We start from the raw sequence: 20,000 nt of genomic DNA, 5'->3' as shown, positions 1-20,000 counted from the left end.
CCTGGGAGGTTCGGGCTCTCGTGCCAACTCTGGTAAACGCACGGAAGTTCCTCCGGCGCCTCGGGAGGTTCTGCTGCTCGGCTAATGACTGCAGACAAGTCCAGGTGTTCCCTGCTGAGAACCGTCATTATGGGTTTTCTAATCGGGATCAGAAAGTGCTCCAGATTACGCCGATGAAAATAGATCCGCGGCGTCATTAAGTTTGAGCCGTAATGGAGGCTCATTAACCAGAACCAGATGATGTCGGCGCTTCCTGAACCCGGACCAGACCCTGCAGATGCTGGACCCGTGTGGACGTCGAGCAGCGTCTCTGACCGTCGGTGTGACTCAAAGTAACAAGAGGTTTTTTCTGAAACAAGAGGTTCTGCTGGTGGAACGGTGGCTCACCTTCTGCTTGCCTGAGAAGGCGTGGTAGTAACACGACACATAAGTCATGACGGCCTTCTCGTCGGGCCTCATGGTGCTAACGATGTCTGCCCGGGAACAGAGGAGGAGGACGAGACGGAGGAGAGAGAGAAACCAACAAAGAGTGAAAGAGTGCAGAGGCAAAAAGGAACCAGCAGGGGGTGCAACCACAAGAACAGGCAGCATTAAACGCACAACAAGCATCTCTTAGTCCAACGTATTAATGAGATATTAATGAGTTAAAGTTACATTTTCACGTCTCACTTTGTTATGATTACAGGTTTATTTCCAAGAAGACGAGCAGTGAGTGGACGGTGAAAAACTGTCAAATTACGGACACAGGATTAGCAGGGAACTGGACGAGCCAGCTGTTATCGCAGGAGAAGTACAAAACCTGTAACCTAAAAAACTTGAGCAACCAATAAAAACACTTTTAATCTGTACTTATAAGTGTGTTTACTTTTAGTTTCTGGTTATTTCAATTATTTTACATGCATTTATTTTCAAATTATAGTTATAGTTTATTTTCTTTCCCCACAAATAGATCACTTTATACTTCATTATATATTAATTGCTGTTGCTGGAGAGAGTTTAAAACAAGCTATTTTCTTAAAAAATGTATTTAAAAACCAAAATAATCAATGTATTAACTCCTGAAAACTAAACCTGTCGTTTAGACAGTTAAATATACTTTTAAGTACGTTTTTTTGCTGATATACTCAAACTTGAGCAAAATTAAAACATTATAAATAGAAATAAAGTAATGTTATTTATGTATACATATTTATTTATTTCGTTTTTTTGTAATATTACTAAACTGTTGGTGCCTCTTGATGGTCACAGAAATAAAAGTAATAATAAATAACAATTCTATGACTTAATTAACCAATGAAAATATGAAAGTATGTAGTGGTTCAACATATTTATTTTAATAAACTCATGATACATTACTACATTAATTACTACTGATATGAGCACCACGTGTGAAATGTTTTTAATTCTACAAAAACTTGATAATGTTGGATCAAAGATTGCGTAAGTTTTTCTGTTGTAAATACGGTTTAATGTACGACCATATAAGGACGTGAGTCTCATTCCATTGCGATGATAATTCTAGTGAAAAACACTTAACAGACGACTCGTCTCGTCTCGCTTCGTCCGACAAGTCGCGACCGGAGATGCTTGTTGTGCTCACAAAAAAAAACAACTTCAACTCCCATCATGCACGTGGTGGCGTCATGCAGGAAGTGAGGGAGAGCGACCCCTGTTTGTAGGACAGTGCGACTGCAGAGAGAGGGCGTTAGAGACCGACGACGGGTCCAAAAGAACGGGAGGAAGAAAGAGGAGGAGGAGGAGGAGGAGGAGGATGGTGACGCTGCATCCTGGATACCTTCTGGGCGCCGGAGAAGGCGTGGTAGAAGCTAGAGACGTAAGTCATTATCGCCTTCTCGTCCGGACGAGCCGTGCCCACAATGTCTGCCAGGTAGAGACGAGGTCAGGTGGGAGGAGGAGGGGTTAGCATGGTCAACGTACCGATGAGGAAACAGGAAGTAGTACAATATCCACCATAATCTGAAAGTCTTGATGATGATAACAATCACAGGAGGGTCAGGGTCAGAGGTCGGGGTTCAGCAGCCGACCACGGTGCCTTTGAGGAGCTAGTGTTGGTTTGTTCTTCGGATTGAATATTGAGTTCAGGGACCTGTCAATCAATCATTGGTGTACGACGGCTTTTAAAAGACGTCCGAAGCACCTCAAGTCCAAGTCCAGAGTCAGGCTCTGATCCGAGTCTCTGAGGGACGTCGCCGCTTTTTTTTATCTTTAGCATTATCAAAACTTTACACCAGTGGACCCCAAACTTTTTTTTGTACCGTGGACCGGGTTTAACGTCGGCATCAGTTCCACGGACCGACCTTCAGTTTGTGTCTCGATCTTAAGTTTTAAAGGAAACTTGACCGAAAATAGTTTCTTGTTGAGAGTCACAGGTTAAATATGACTCATTAGTGAACCGGTACCGGCCCCGCACTGAACCCCGACAAATGCACCGACACACTCATATTTACATCATGAACCATATCATTATGACCGCTCGTTTTACAATTAGCTAATAGTTCTTCAAAAAAAAGTCTTACTTTTAAACCATTTTTCCCGCATCATTGACAACCTATTTAATCAATGACGAGCACGATGTACGGGCGGTCATAATGTTCTTGAGAATAATTGATTAAAAAATAGCCTTAAAATGACACTTCATACATAGAATGATCTGAAACAAGCAGGAACGTTGCCGGGACTAAACAGCGAGTGATGGTTTTTACCTTCGGCGTCCAGCATCTTAGGAATGTCCAGGTACTTCTCGGCCACGTCGAAGGCTGTGTTCAGGTTGGTCATGGGGTCGTCCTGCGGCGACAACAGAACCGTTCACAAACCCCCTCGTCTCTCCAGGTCCGGGGGGTCGTAATGGCGCGTCTCACCTTTCGTAGCTTTCCGTAGTCGATGAGTTCCGGACGATGTCGGTGGATGAGCGCACAGAATCCCAGGCCATCTTTCCAACTGCGGAGGAGAGAAGCTTTTTATTCCACGCGATCAAGAGTTCATGGAAACACAGACGAGCTGTGACAGGCGTGAGGACAAGGGTTTTATTGTCAACTTGTACCTTCAGAATCTTACTTCCAACTCAACCATCAATCCAACTCGTTCACGACATTAAAGCCGCATTCAAAACTGGTGGAAAATAAACGTTTTCTTTAGTTTCTTTTCCTGTAAATTCAACCGACCTTGACCATAAGGTCCTAAAATGACCTGGAAAAATACTTAATTCATTCGTTTTCTATCGCTTTATCCCTTATGGGGGTCGCGGGGAGACTGGAGTCCATCCCAGTTTCATAGGGCGAGAGGCAGGGGACACCCTGGACAGGACGCCAGTCTGTCACAGGACACACACAAAGACAGACAACCATTCACACACACACTCATACTTACGGACAATTCCCCCCCAAGTTCTCAATCAACCTCTGTATGTTTTTGGACTGTGGGAGGAAACCGGAGTGCCCGGAGTAAACCCACGTGACACGTGGAGAACAAACAAACTACACACAGGAAGGTCACAAGTTGGCTCATGGAAAATTACTTTAATTTGACTGAAAAAATTCCCTGAAAACTTTCAACTGGCTTCTTTTCAAAGGGTCTAACTGCTCTACTCCAAGTCTAGGGCAGATCCCTGAGCGTCCGCCTGCTCTACAGATGCTCAACCGTCCATATTCTTATTATTATTTTCCACTGTTTCGTCCACAAACATTCATCTCCAGGCCGGAGTGTAAATGTCAGCAGCCGAGGACGACGAGTGAGCTCCACATCAAAGCTGCAGGATCCGTCCTCTCTCCATTCTACTTTCTCCAGCAGTGACCTCAGCGCCACCTTTCTGTCCGACCCCGGCTTTCATCCACAGGATCACAGCGGCTCCTCTTTCAATAATTCATCACACGAGTGGAGGCGCCGCACGTCCGGGTTTACTTCACTTCCATTTTCAGTGTTCCTTCCCCTCAGATGCTTCAATTGTACATCCGTTTTAATAATAATATCCATTTTCTTATAACAAAATATATGTTTGTTTAAGTGATATTTTTATCAACTGTTTTTTAGGTTATTTTTTTTCATTAAGTATTTATTTAAAAATCATCTATAAAAAAAAATCATCTTTATTTAGAGTACAGTTACTTAACATCCACAATCAAATCCATGTGTCCAGTGTTATATCGTCTAAAAAATGTACTTTAAAATAAACTTCAAGAATACTCCAGAGTAGTATTAATTACTTTAATGACCATTAAATATACTGCTCATAAATTATTAATAAATGATCACATGACAGATAAAAGCAGCATTATGTAACATTAATAATGAATAACATCAATTCAAGTATGAAGTAAATATTGTTTTCAGTAAATTATTAATTATTAGTAGTAAATTAAGTTTGAAAAAGAAGCAGAAAATTTAAAAAAAAAAAAACTTTTCTTTGTCCTGATCTTTTTAATCACATCTATGATCAACTGAAAATTGTTGAAAATATTTTCATTTGAGGTACAATTTGGTTAAATTAAAATAATAATAACAAAATATATGTTATGCAGCCTTTTAACTGATGTTTTAGCAGATATTTCAGAATATTTTGGGACTTAAACAATAATCTTGTTGCTGGGATTGACTTTATTATGATTTAAAATGAAAAACATTTTCTGCTGATACGTTTCCCCGTTCATAACAAACCTACTGACATCTGTCAGGCTCTCGAGTTGTTCAAAAACGGTCACGAAATCTCAAGCAATGAGGGTTGAAAAAAACCTGTAAAAATACTGGGTTTTTTTTTTACTTTTGTGAGCCAATTTGTGTTACTTTTATTCTGAAAAGTGGAGCTAGAATATATTAAAATATATTTGAAAATGTCAACTGATTCAATTTCTGTTGAACTGATTTAGTTCTTGCTTAAATCTCGCCTTAAAACACACTTTTATTCCCCGGCTTTTAACACAGTGAGAGACTCGGTAGCTGTTTTTAGAGCCTTTTACTTGTTTTATTTGGTATTTTATTATCTTGGTGTTTGTTTAAGTGATATTTTTATGTTCTTGTGCAGCACTTTGTATCACCTACTGTTGTTTTAAAGTGCTCTATAAATATAGTTGAGTTAAGTAGCTCAAGAAAACACCAAATTATTTAAAGGTAAAAAGTGTTGGCTTCTTAACACGCCTAGCATAGCCTAGCCTAGTTTAGCATAGCCTAGCGTAGCTTAGCTGAGTTTGCAGCAAGATTAAGTATAAAAAAAGGAGGCTAAAGTTTAGAATACATGGTCAATATCAACATTTGTCAAGTCTTTTCGACTTAATATGCATTTTCAAATACAACAATAATTAAAAATGACGTTTTTTAATGTTAAATAAACGCAATCATGGCTACAAGTGAGTGAAAAGGTCGTTTAAGTGTAAAAAAGTGTAGAAAACGAAGGGTTACCTGATGTGAAAGTTCTGTATATTGACGTTCTTATAAGGCGCCGTCTTCCTCTGGCACCACAACAGCAGACCTTCTTTGGCAGACGTTTCTGTGGGAAGAAAAGAACCTTGTGTTGTTGTCCACGGACGTGTGTTTAATGAGACAGACGTGGACAGACGTGGACAGACGTGGACAGACGTGGACAGACGTGGACAGACGTGGACAGACGTGGACAGACGTGAACAGACGTGAACAGACGTGAACAGACGTGGACAGACGTGGACAGACGTGAACAGACGTGGACAGACGTGGACAGACGTGGACAGACGTGGACAGACGTGAACAGACGTGGACAGACGTGGACAGACGTGGACAGACGTGGACAGACGTGGACAGACGTGAACAGACGTGGACAGACGTGGACAGACGTGAACAGACGTGGACAGACGTGGACAGACGTGAACAGACGTGAACAGACGTGAACAGACGTGGACAGACGTGGACAGACGTGGACAGACGTGAACAGACGTGGACAGACGTGGACAGACGTGGACAGACGTGAACAGACGTGAACAGACGTGGACAGACGTGGACAGACGTGAACAGACGTGAACAGACGTGGACAGACGTGGACAGACGTGGACAGACGTGAACAGACGTGAACAGACGTGAACAGACGTGGACAGACGTGAACAGACGTGAACAGACGTGGACAGACGTGGACAGACGTGAACAGACGTGGACAGACGTGGACAGACGTGAACAGACGTGAACAGACGTGGACAGACGTGAACAGACGTGGACAGACGTGAACAGACGTGGACAGACGTGAACAGACGTGAACAGACGTGGACAGACGTGGACAGACGTGGACAGACGTGAACAGACGTGAACAGACGTGGACAGACGTGGACAGACGTGGACAGACGTGAACAGACGTGGACAGACGTGGACAGACGTGAACAGACGTGAACAGACGTGGACAGACGTGAACAGACGTGGACAGACGTGGACAGACGTGAACAGACGTGGACAGACGTGGACAGACGTGGACAGACGTGAACAGACGTGAACAGACGTGAACAGACGTGAACAGACGTGGACAGACGTGGACAGACGTGAACAGACGTGGACAGACGTGGACAGACGTGAACAGACGTGAACAGACGTGGACAGACGTGAACAGACGTGGACAGACGTGAACAGACGTGAACAGACGTGAACAGACGTGGACAGACGTGGACAGACGTGGACAGACGTGGACAGACGTGAACAGACGTGGACAGACGTAGACAGACGTGGACAGACGTGAACAGACGTGGACAGACGTGGACAGACGTGGACAGACGTGGACAGACATGGACAGACGTGGACAGACGTGAACAGACGTGAACAGACGTAGACAGACGTGGACAGACGTAGACAGACGTGGACAGACGTGGACAGACGTGGACAGACGTGAACAGACGTAGACAGACGTGGACAGACGTGGACAGACGTGAACAGACGTGGACAGACGTGAACAGACGTGGACAGACGTGGACAGACGTGGACAGACGTGGACAGACGTGGACAGACGTGAACAGACGTGGACAGACGTAGACAGACGTGGACAGACGTGGACAGACATGGACAGACGTGAACAGACGTGGACAGACGTGAACAGACGTGGACAGACGTGAACAGACGTGGACAGACGTGGACAGACGTGGACAGACGTGGACAGACGTGGACAGACGTGGACAGACGTGAACAGACGTGAACAGACGTGGACAGACGTGGACAGACGTGAACAGACGTGAACAGACGTGGACAGACGTGAACAGACGTGAACAGACGTGAACAGACGTGGACAGACATGAACAGACGTGGACAGACGTGAACAGACGTGAACAGACGTGGACAGACGTGAACAGACGTGGACAGACGTAGACAGACGTGGACAGACGTGAACAGACGTGGACAGACGTGGACAGACGTGGACAGACGTGGACAGACGTGGACAGACGTGGACAGACGTGAACAGACGTAGACAGACGTGGACAGACGTGGACAGACGTGGACAGACGTGGACAGACGTAGACAGACGTGGACAGACGTGGACAGACGTGGACAGACGTGGACAGACGTGGACAGACGTGGACAGACGTGAACAGACGTAGACAGACGTGGACAGACGTGGACAGACGTGGACAGACGTGGACAGACGTGAACAGACGTGGACAGACGTGAACAGACGTAGACAGACGTGGACAGACGTGGACAGACGTGGACAGACGTGAACAGACGTGAACAGACGTGGACAGACGTGGACAGACGTAGACAGACGTGGACAGACGTGGACAGACGTGGACAGACGTGAACAGACGTGGACAGACGTAGACAGACGTGGACAGACGTGAACAGACGTGGACAGACGTGGACAGACGTGAACAGACGTGGACAGACGTGGACAGACGTGGACAGACGTGGACAGACGTGAACAGACGTAGACAGACGTGAACAGACGTGGACAGACGTGGACAGACGTGGACAGACGTGAACAGACGTGGACAGACGTGGACAGACGTGGACAGACGTGGACAGACGTAGACAGACGTGAACAGACGTGAACAGACGTGGACAGACGTGAACAGACGTGGACAGACGTGAACAGACGTGAACAGACGTGGACAGACGTGGACAGACGTGAACAGACGTGGACAGACGTGAACAGACGTAGACAGACGTGGACAGACGTGGACAGACGTGGACAGACGTGGACAGACGTGAACAGACGTGGACAGACGTGGACAGACGTGGACAGACGTGGACAGACGTGGACAGACGTGGACAGACGTGAACAGACGTGGACAGACGTGGACAGACGTGGACAGACGTGAACAGACGTGGACAGACGTGGACAGACGTGAACAGACGTGGACAGACGTGGACAGACGTGGACAGACGTGGACAGACGTGGACAGACGTGGACAGACGTGGACAGACGTGAACAGACGTGGACAGACGTGGACAGACGTGGACAGACGTGGACAGACGTAGACAGACGTGGACAGACGTGGACAGACGTGGACAGACGTGGACAGACGTAGACAGACGTGGACAGACGTGGACAGACGTGGACAGACGTGGACAGACGTGAACAGACGTAGACAGACGTGGACAGACGTGGACAGACGTGGACAGACGTGGACAGACGTGAACAGACGTGGACAGACGTGAACAGACGTAGACAGACGTGGACAGACGTGGACAGACGTGGACAGACGTGAACAGACGTGAACAGACGTGGACAGACGTGGACAGACGTAGACAGACGTGGACAGACGTGGACAGACGTGGACAGACGTGAACAGACGTGGACAGACGTAGACAGACGTGGACAGACGTGAACAGACGTGGACAGACGTGGACAGACGTGAACAGACGTGGACAGACGTGGACAGACGTGGACAGACGTGGACAGACGTGAACAGACGTAGACAGACGTGAACAGACGTGGACAGACGTGGACAGACGTGGACAGACGTGAACAGACGTGGACAGACGTGGACAGACGTGGACAGACGTGGACAGACGTAGACAGACGTGAACAGACGTGAACAGACGTGGACAGACGTGAACAGACGTGGACAGACGTGAACAGACGTGAACAGACGTGGACAGACGTGGACAGACGTGAACAGACGTGGACAGACGTGAACAGACGTAGACAGACGTGGACAGACGTGGACAGACGTGGACAGACGTGAACAGACGTGAACAGACGTGGACAGACGTGGACAGACGTAGACAGACGTGGACAGACGTGGACAGACGTGGACAGACGTGGACAGACGTGGACAGACGTGGACAGACGTGAACAGACGTGGACAGACGTGGACAGACGTGAACAGACGTGGACAGACGTGGACAGACGTGGACAGACGTGGACAGACGTGGACAGACGTGGACAGACGTGGACAGACGTGGACAGACGTGGACAGACGTGGACAGACGTAGACAGACGTGAACAGACGTGAACAGACGTGGACAGACGTGGACAGACGTGGACAGACGTGGACAGACGTGAACAGACATAGACAGACGTGGACAGACGTGGACAGACGTGGACAGACGTGGACAGACGTGGACAGACGTGAACAGACGTGGACAGACGTGGACAGACGTGGACAGACGTGGACAGACGTGAACAGACGTGGACAGACGTGGACAGACGTGGACAGACGTGGACAGACGTGGACAGACGTGGACAGACGTGGACAGACGTGAACAGACGTGGACAGACGTGGACAGACGTGGACAGACGTGAACAGATGTGGACAGACGTGGACAGACGTGAACAGACGTGAACAGACGTGGACAGACGTGGACAGACGTGGACAGACGTGGACAGACGTGAACAGACGTGGACAGACGTGAACAGACGTGGACAGACGTGGACAGACGTGGACAGACGTGAACAGACGTGGACAGACGTGGACAGACGTGGACAGACGTGGACAGATGTGGACAGACGTGGACACGAGAATCACTTTTCAACGTCTCGAGAGACAAAGAAGGCTCAGAAAAACACTCGCAGGACGGAGGAAACAGAACAAACTCACCTTCTACAGAAATATCTTGGATGGCGAAGCGAAGGATAATAGTCCAGATCATTCCCAGGGTCATCTTAGCGTTGCCGTCTACGATCTCTGTGGACAAATGACACGTTTGTCGTCGTTTTAATGGATGAAGTCAGCATTTTTAGAACATTAACTTAACTTAAAGAACAGAAATTTGAGTCATTTTAAGAAGGTTTTTGAATAAAGTAAGTACTTTGAAAAAAAGTTGTTGAGATACATTATAGACAGGCTGTGTATCAGCTAATAATGTTAAGAATTAGTTAAAGTTTAATCCAAAACATGTTTGTAACGAACATATTTTTGGACTGAATTACTTACATATATACTTTATTATACTGTATTGATATTCAAAAAATATATTTTCTAGCCTTATGTTCTCTTTAACTTCTTAAATATTTATGATCGAGATTATCTTAAAAAATATATAGAAATTATCTCTTTTAATTATATTAATTAATAAGTTAAGGTAAATCAACTGTTTTTTTAGGTAAGTATTTATAAGTATTTATTTAAAAATCATCTATAAAAAAACATCATCTTTATTTAGAGTACAGTTACTTATCATCCACAATCAAATCCATGTGTCCAGTGTTATATCGTCTAAAAAATGTACTTTAAAATAAACTTCAAGAATACTCCAGAGTAGTATTAATTACTTTAATGACCATTAAATATACTGCTCATAAATTATTAATAAATGATCACATGACAGATAAAAGCAGAATTATGTAACATTAATAATGAATAACATACATTTAAGTATGAAGTAAATATTGTTTTCAGTAAATTATTAATTATTATTAATAAATTAAGTTTTTAACTTTTTAATCACATCTACGATCAACTGAAAATTGTTGAAAATATTTTCATTTGAGGTACAATTTGGTTAAATTAAAATAATAATAACAATATATTCCTTTGACGGTTCAAAAAACACAAATTTACTGTGATTGAAACCAACACAAATAATGCAGTAAAGACAAAAAATGAAAGTAAAATGTTCTAAATAAATGTTGTAAATAATCATAATAATAATAATATTCCTGCAACATGTATCTGTCACTCATAATCAATAACTTTGCGTCCTAAGCTTATTTTCAGGGTCCGTTTCAATGGTATCACTCATCATGTTCTGAGCTGTCAATCAAAGAGTGAGGCGACTAACAAGGTCCACTCGTGTCGTTGACTCCGACGCTCTGATCCGATAAAGGCCCGACACACTGGGACCGTCGGGTTCGGACGAGGCGACGCTAACGCGGCGTGAAAGACGACTGATCGAATTAGAAGCAGGAAGACGCCGGTGGTCGGCGATGGAAGCCGACGCCGGCGAGATACACGCCTGGGATTAGAGCTAATGACCAGGAATGATCATCTGGCTGCAGAACAAATCCTGCTAATGCTACTTGAAACTCTGCCGACCCCCCCTGAACCTCAGCCATAACACCCCCCCCAACGCTCGGATCCCCCCTCCAGGGTCCACGCCTGCTGCTCCCGGGGGTCTGGACGGGGGTCTGGACGCAGGGGCCGCTGCTCCAGGACGGACCCGAGGGAGCTAATCTGTCTGGAATGCTGGACTGGATTAGACGCTTTTACTGCAGCCACGGCACCGCGGGAGGAAATCTGGACGTCGCTCTGATCGAGAAGATCTTCCACCGGTTTAACCATCGAGCGATGATTGGATGATCTGTGACGCTGCCTTTGTTACATTTATGATGGTGAAATATGGATTTATATCACATAAATACTGATTTATTTACCTTTAAGGAACCAGTTTTTATTAAATCAAGTAAAATTAAATTATTGTTCAACACATTAAAAGTTATAAACACGAGTTAATCATTAATTAAAATAATAAAAACTGTTAAACAGTTTGTTTTCTTTACAACATAAACACTTTTTTATTAAATCAAGTAAAACTAAATTTTGTTCAACACAGTAAAACTTATAAACACGAGTTAATCCTTACTTTAAATAATAAAAACTGTTAAATAGTTTGTTTTTCTTTACAAAATAAACACTTTTTAGTAAATCAAGTAAAATAAAATTATTGTTCAACACATTAAAACTTATAAACACGAGTTAATCCTTACTTTAAATAATAAAAACGGTTAAATAGTTTGTTTTTCTTTACAAAATAAACACTTTTTAGTAAATCAAGTAAAATAAATTTATTGTTCAACACATTAAAACTTATAAACACGAGTATTTCGTTACTTTAAATAATAAAAAACTGTTAAATAGTTTGGTTTTCTTTACAACATAAACACTTATTATTAAATCAAGTAAAACTAAATTATTGTTCAACACATTAAAACTTATAAACACGAGTATTTCGTTACTTTAAATAATAAAAAACTGTTAAATAGTTTGGTTTTCTTTACAACATAAACACTTATTATTAAATCAAGTAAAACTAAATTATTGTTCAACACATTAAAACTTATAAACACGAGTATTTCGTTACTTTAAATAATAAAAAACTGTTAAATAGTTTGGTTTTCTTTACAACATAAACACTTATTATTAAATCAAGTAAAACTAAATTATTGTTCAACACAGTAAAACTTATAAACATGAGTTAAATCCTTACTTTAAATAATAAAAACTGTTAAATAGTTTGTTTTTCTTTACAACATAAACACTTATTATTAAATCAAGTAAAACAAAAATATTGTTCAACACATTAAAACTTATAAACACGAGTTAATCGTTACTCAAAATAATCAAAATAGTTTTCTTTACAACATAAAAAACACTTTTTATTCTGATAACTAACATTTAAATTCAAACTAAATGTAATAATTAAAATAATAGTATTAATACTGAGCTTGTTTTTCTTAATGTTGCTTTTAATTGCTTATATAAAAAAATAGTTTACACACGAATGTTACGCAAGAATTTTCAGCTATTTAACCCTTTTTTATACGTGACCACAAACTATTTGTTTATTAGCTCCTTCTGGTACTTATTATAAAACGTATTAAAAGTGGAGAAACTCTTAAAAACAAAGTTCGTGTTTTTCCAAGTAAAGGTTCTTAACGGTATGCTTGCCAGCTTAGCTAGCTGCTAACAGTGCTAGCTGCTAACAGTGCTAGCTGCTAACAGTGCTAGCTGCTGTTGACCACTTCGAAACTATTTATATTTGAAAATATTGACCATTGAAGTCTTAATTTTTTAATACACATAAATCACTAAAATAAAAATACTGATAAAACTGTATTTGATTTATTTTTAAGAGGGCAGCGTTTTATTAGCGTAGCCTGTTAGCGTCCCACACAAAGAACACGCTATGACTTGAACAGAGGAACGTGTGGCGGGCGTTCGGGGTCAGAGGTTAAACTTATTAGTCGGTGTGAAGAGTGGAAAGTGTGGCGTCTGAGAACAGTCGACGCTTTTGTGTTCGACTGACCTGGATTTTTTCCCCTCAATTCTATTCATCCAGGGCTAAAATTAAAATCTAAACGATGACAAGTCGTTATCAGCTTCAGACTAAATTGGATTTAATGTCATTATTGCTCAAATGACATTAAAAAGAAAACGTGGGTGTGAACTCCAGATGTCAGAGGCACAAAAGCACGAATGTCGTCGGAGTAAATACACAACAAAAGCCTCCTAACAACTGCTTTACACACTTTAGATTTGTGTTCCAGAGAGAAAACCTTCCAGGACAAGACAGTAGCGTACTCAAGTACTTCATGTACTGTGATGTAAGACAGTAACGTACTCAAGTACTTCATGTACTGTGATGTAAGACAGTAGCGTACTCAAGTACTTCATGTACTGTGATGTAAGACAGTAACGTACTCAAGTACTTCATGTACTGTGATATAAGACAGTAACGTACTCAAGTACTTCATGTACTGTGATATAAGACAGTAACGTACTCAAGTACTTCATGTACTGTGATATAAGACAGTAACGTACTCAAGTACTTCATGTACTGTGATGTAAGACAGTAACGTACTCAAGTACTTCATGTACTGTGATGTAAGACAGTAACGTACTCAAGTACTTCATGTACTGTGATGTAAGACAGTAACGTACTCAAGTACTTCATGTACTGTGATATAAGACAGTAACGTACTCAAGTACTTCATGTACTGTGATGTAAGACAGTAACGTACTCAAGTACTTCATGTACTGTGATGTAAGACAGTAACGTACTCAAGTACTTCATGTACTGTGATGTAAGACAGTAACGTACTCAAGTACTTCATGTACTGTGATGTAAGACAGTAACGTACTCAAGTACTTCATGTACTGTGATGTAAGACAGTAACGTACTCAAGTACTTCATGTACTGTGATGTAAGACAGTAACGTACTCAAGTACTTCATGTACTGTGATGTAAGACAGTAACGTACTCAAGTCCTTCATGTACTGTGATGTAAGACAGAAACGTACTCAAGTACTTCATGTACTGTGATGTAAGACAGTAACGTACTCAAGTACTTCATGTACTGTGATGTAAGACAGTAACGTACTCAAGTACTTCATGTACTGTGATATAAGACAGTAACGTACTCACGTACTTCATGTACTGTGATGTAAGACAGTAACGTACTCAAGTACTTCATGTACTGTGATATAATACAGTAACGTACTCAAGTACTTCATGTACTGTGATGTAAGACAGTAACGTACTCAAGTACTTCATGTACTGTGATGTAAGACAGTAACTTACTCAACTACTTCATGTACTGTGATGTAAGACAGTAACGTACTCAACTACTTCATGTACTGTGATGTAAGACAGTAACGTACTCAAGTACTTCATGTACTGTGATATAATACAGTAACGTACTCAAGTACTTCATGTACTGTGATGTAAGACAGTAGCGTACTCAAGTACTTCATGTACTGTGATGTAAGACAGTAACGTACTCAAGTACTTCATGTACTGTGATGTAAGACAGTAACGTACTCAAGTACTTCATGTACTGTGATGTAAGACAGTAACGTACTCAAGTACTTCATGTACTGTGATATAATACAGTAACGTACTCAAGTACTTCATGTACTGTGATGTAAGACAGTAGCGTACTCAAGTACTTCATGTACTGTGATGTAAGACAGTAACGTACTCAAGTACTTCATGTACTGTGATATAAGACAGTAACATACTCAAGTACTTCATGTACTGTGATGTAAGACAGTAACGTACTCAAGTACTTCATGTACTGTGATGTAAGACAGTAACGTACTCAAGTACTTCATGTACTGTGATGTAAGACAGTAACGTACTCAAGTACTTCATGTACTGTGATATAAGACAGTAACATACTCAAGTACTTCATGTACTGTGATGTAAGACAGTAACGTACTCAAGTACTTCATGTACTGTGATGTAAGACAGTAACGTACTCAAGTACTTCATGTACTGTGATATAAGACAGTAACATACTCAAGTACTTCATGTACTGTGATGTAAGACAGTAACGTACTCAACTACTTCATGTACTGTGATGTAAGACAGTAACGTACTCAAGTACTTCATGTACTGTGATATAAGACAGTAACATACTCAAGTACTTCATGTACTGTGATGTAAGACAGTAACGTACTCAAGTACTTCATGTACTGTGATGTAAGACAGTAACGTACTCAAGTACTTCATGTACTGTGATATAAGACAGTAACATACTCAAGTACTTCATGTACTGTGATGTAAGACAGTAGGTACGTCTCGGACTCACCCTCGGCTCCGATAGAAACCAGCTTCACTCCTTTGCCGGCGATGAAGTCCAGAGCCTTGTTGACGTTGGAGATCTTGTGGACTCTCATCTTTCCTCGCTCCGGCTTCGCCAGACGTTCGCCTGCAGAATCAAAACCTCCACATTTAACCGCCGTTTCATGTAAGAAAGAAATTATTATTGAAAAACAGAAACACAATTTGTGGCCCACAAATGTATTTATTAATAGTAGTGGTTTTCGGCAGGAATGTGACTTTTCCAAAGTAGCCATTAGCGAGTCTGTTGAAGTGAAAATGAAAGAGCAAAAACTTCTGAAGTTTAGGAGAATTAAAGTTTCTTTAACAGCGATTTGCCTTTGAGCAAGTTTTTAGTAACAGGAAAAACTACTTCCTGAGTTGACCAGTAGTACAACTACTAACGTATAAAGCAACAGTCTTATTATTATTGTATTTGTATCTTGAAGTTATTGCCAATACTCGTATCTAATTGATAATATTGACAAAATACCGTATTTGTCGGACTATTCGGGAACTTAAAATCCTTTCATTTCCTCAAATATCGACAGTATTATGTATTATGATGGATTGTCCGAATATCACAAAGTATTACGGTGCTTCACGGGGTTCAACTTAATATTATGGTGTGTACATAAGGACCCCAGGATAAAAACCTGTTAAGCTCAGGCAGCAGATTTCAAACTGTATATGAATTTATCCAAATGAAGGCGGAGTCCCTCAAGGGTCAGTTCTTGTCCCGTCATCTGTTAATGATCTTCCACTTCCTTCCTCTGTCAAACTAACATGTACAAAAATAATCTTCACAAAAAATATTTTTGGACATTTATTCACATTCAGAAACAAATTTATATTTATATAAAGCCTTGGCAAATAATAATAATAATATTTAATTTTCTTTGTTTTTTCCCCTAAGATTTTTACAATACCATTTGATTTATGAAGCACATTTAAAAACATGTTCGCGGGATAATACGGAATATTAAGTCGCATACATACGGAGCCCAAAATGGAACTTGTTAAGAGAAAAGAAGCAGATTTTAAACGCAATCCAAATGAAGCCGGAGTCCCTCAGGGGTCCGTTCTTGTCCCGTTATCTATTAATGATCTTCCACTTCCTTGCACATAAAAACACGGAATAAAACGGAATATTTAGGTGCGTATATAAGTAGAATGGGTTTATGGGAAGCAGATTTCAAATTCAAGGTCATCACGATTAATAGGTCATTAGTTTAGCAGCTCAAACAGATTAGCTAATTATTCAAATATATATATTTAACTTGGCTTAAAACACAAGTCAAGGCACTTTTATCTCTGAGGATCAAAGATCTGATGTGGTACGAAGAGGCAGGAAGTGAGGAAGAGGTTTGACCTGAAATGACCTCCAGCAGCAACATGAGTTTCAGTCCATCCCTGAAGTCCTCCTCGATGTTCTCGATCCCCGTCCCTGCTTTCCTGAGGTGGGAGTTGCACCAGGCCGTGAACGTCTGCAGGAGAGAGCCAGATGTTTTCGTCACCAAAGCAGCTCTAGAACCGCGGTTATCAAGAGAATAATCGAGCCAATAATAGGCGTCAAACGACAGAAACGTTGACCTTAAGGAACACACAGATGCTGAGAAGAACGTTTGCAACATCAGCACGTTTTGGAAACATCTGGAGCTCAGCAACAGGAGCTGGAATCACTCAGTCAAAACCATTTTTTCTTTACGAGTCTCCGGTTTAATTACAAGCAGGTCCTGAAGAACGTCATCCGGACGACTGTGGAGAACCTGCATGAAAGCCGGTCTGTGTCTGAAGCCGAAGCTGCTCGTGGACCACATTTCCAGGATGAGGTCACCAGGGACATGTTCCCCGTGAAGAAACCCCTCAGTCAGAGGAGCCGGAGGTTCTTCCGTATCCAAGGAGGCCAAAAACAAGCGCGGTTGGTGGAGAGTCCAAATTATACCGTGGTCTAATCTTCAGAAGATGTTGGAGCAGAAGACACGCCCTCTCGTAGTGGAACATTAGATCCCAGTCACGACGCTTCAATTACCCATAATCCCGCTGGTTGACTGGTGGAATATAATTGAAGGGGTTTTAAGTTTTGTGTCGTCACTGAACGTCACGTTCACACGACTATTATTAACACGACAGATCTCTGGACCACCCGACTGTCGGAGTTCCTCAAGGATCAGTTCTTGGATCTGTTGTTTATGATCTTCCTGACATCGTCGAACCGAGTGTGTAAATAAAAACATGTTTTAAATCTTATGAAATAATAATAATAATAATGATAATAATAATAATAATAATAGCATTTCATCTCAGATATTTTATTATTATATTTTATTAAATATTTTATTTTAATTAACAATTCTTACTTATAAAGCAGATAAACACACGTTGGCCACAAGTACACAAGTGATTAAAACAAACAATAAAAACACAACAAGATAATAAAGAAAACATTCAATCATAAGATCAAACTCTTAATTCAAGGATGTCAAATAAAGAATAAATACAATAAGCTGAATATTGTGTTTTTTTTAAATTTATTTAATCTTTGTCTATTTATTTATACTATAATTAAACAAGAATATTTAATACACACATATTGTGCTATTTTGCAATCTATTTTTTATTTAAATTGTTCAATTAAATCACATTTTTAAGGCTAAATGTTGGTCTACAATTTAATTTGCATATTTTATTTCTTAAATATATTTTTTAATCATAACATTATTATATAAAAAATTATTTTGTCCATTAAGTTATATTAAATACCAGTTAAATTTTTATAATTATTATTAACTATATATATTTTCCTTTTTGCATCATATATTTTTTAATAATATATATAGTTATTATAGATTTTAGCTGAATTACACTTTACATTAAAACAACAAACTTTGTGCTACAGAGTAAAAACAATATAAAGATATTAAAACAACGAAAAATCCTTTGATTAAATCACATCATCATTTTAAACGTTGCATTTTTGTCCATATTTTAAGTTTTAATCTAAAAAATGTCAATACAATGACTGATATATTGTGTTCCTAAATATACAATTTAAGTATTTTTAAATTATACTATATAAATTATACTATATATATGAAATAAATAGGAAGATTTATTTGATTTTATTTTGTACTATGTTTGAGTAAACAATCCTAGATATAACTTCAGGTAAACAAAGTGATGATAAATTATTTTACAGATAATTTTTGAGAGCGTTTCAAAGTTGACAGGCGATCTATGACATGTCGTCAGTGCCACATCTCGCACTCCGGCGTAAATACGTTGAACTCTCTTTTCAGAATCTCTCCTTCGAGCGTAACTCAAGTCTTTATGGAACACGAGGCAGCAAATGTCAGCGTCTGAGTCGACCACGGACTTGTAAAGACGAGGAAGGAATGTTGGCTTGTTAAACGAGTGGATTCATGAGTTCTCCTGCAGGTCACCAGCGTGACACCTGTGAGGTCACATGACCAGCAGCACTGGGGCGTGATGTGAGTCAGTGTCGTCATAACAAATATATCATTTATGACAGAGAAACAACCCGCTGTTATTATAGGAGGACAGTTATCTAGTGCTGAGGATCAGCAGCAGCAGCAGCAGCAGCAGCAGCAGCAGCAGCAGCAGCAGCAGCAGCAGCAGCAGCAGCAGCAGCAGCAGCAGCAGCAGCAGCAGCAGCAGCAGCAGCAGCAGCAGCAGCAGCAGCAGCAGCAGCAGCAGCAGCAGCAGCAGCAGCAGCAGCAGCAGCAGCAGCAGCAGCAGGAGACGATGTAAAGTCCATGTGATGAAGAAGTTCATAAGCTCCAGAACAAACCATCAGCACAACATTATCTAATAATGTGTGTCATGTGATCATGTATATGATAATTATGTGTGTGGTTTGATCATGTATGTGATCATTATGTGTGTGGTTTGATCATGTATGTGATAATTATGTGTGTCATGTGATCATGTATGTGATCATTATGTGTGTCATGTGATCATGTATATGATAATTATGTGTGTGGTTTGATCATGTATGTGATCATTATGTGTGTCATGTGATCATGTATGTGATCATTATGTGTGTCATGTGATCATGTATGTGATAACTATGTGTGTCATGTGATCATGTATGTGATCATTATGTGTGTCATGTGATCATGTATGTGATCATTATGTGTGTCCTGTGATCATGTATGTGATCATTATGTGTGTCATGTGATCATGTATGTGATCATAATGTGTGTCATGTGATCATGTATGTGATCATAATGTGTGTCATGTGATCATGTATGTGATCA

The 20,000-nt window shown here is 41.1% G+C and overlaps 1 protein-coding gene across 6 annotated transcripts in view; it reads right to left on the bottom strand.

Annotated features, from left to right (window-relative positions):
- The window catches only part of actn1 (actinin, alpha 1), a 50,859-nt gene that overhangs the window by 15,635 nt on the left and 15,224 nt on the right, over positions 1–20,000 (bottom strand). For 4 of the 6 annotated variants that reach the window (XM_087780453.1, XM_087780454.1, XM_087780456.1 and 1 more), the window contains exons 2-8: positions 17,093–17,207; positions 15,710–15,829; positions 9,996–10,082; positions 5,410–5,497; positions 2,880–2,958; positions 2,724–2,805; positions 1,796–1,881 (exon numbers count right to left, since the gene is read on the bottom strand). In XM_087780453.1, the coding sequence (XP_087636579.1) occupies positions 1,796–1,881; positions 2,724–2,805; positions 2,880–2,958; positions 5,410–5,497; positions 9,996–10,082; positions 15,710–15,829; positions 17,093–17,207 (657 nt within the window). Of the gene's footprint in view, positions 1–387; positions 474–1,795; positions 1,882–2,723; positions 2,806–2,879; positions 2,959–5,409; positions 5,498–9,995; positions 10,083–15,709; positions 15,830–17,092; positions 17,208–20,000 lie in introns of all 6 variants that reach the window. The other 2 variants (XM_087780455.1, XM_087780458.1) reach the window with 1 other exon arrangement.

Source organism: Callionymus lyra, chromosome 18 (genome assembly GCF_982586985.1).
Source record: "Callionymus lyra chromosome 18, fCalLyr1.hap1.1, whole genome shotgun sequence".
In the NCBI taxonomy this organism is placed as follows: Eukaryota; Metazoa; Chordata; class Actinopteri; order Syngnathiformes; family Callionymidae; genus Callionymus; species Callionymus lyra.
The sequence above is the reverse complement of the archived record's forward strand: the minus strand, read 5'-3'. Positions and strand labels throughout refer to the sequence as shown.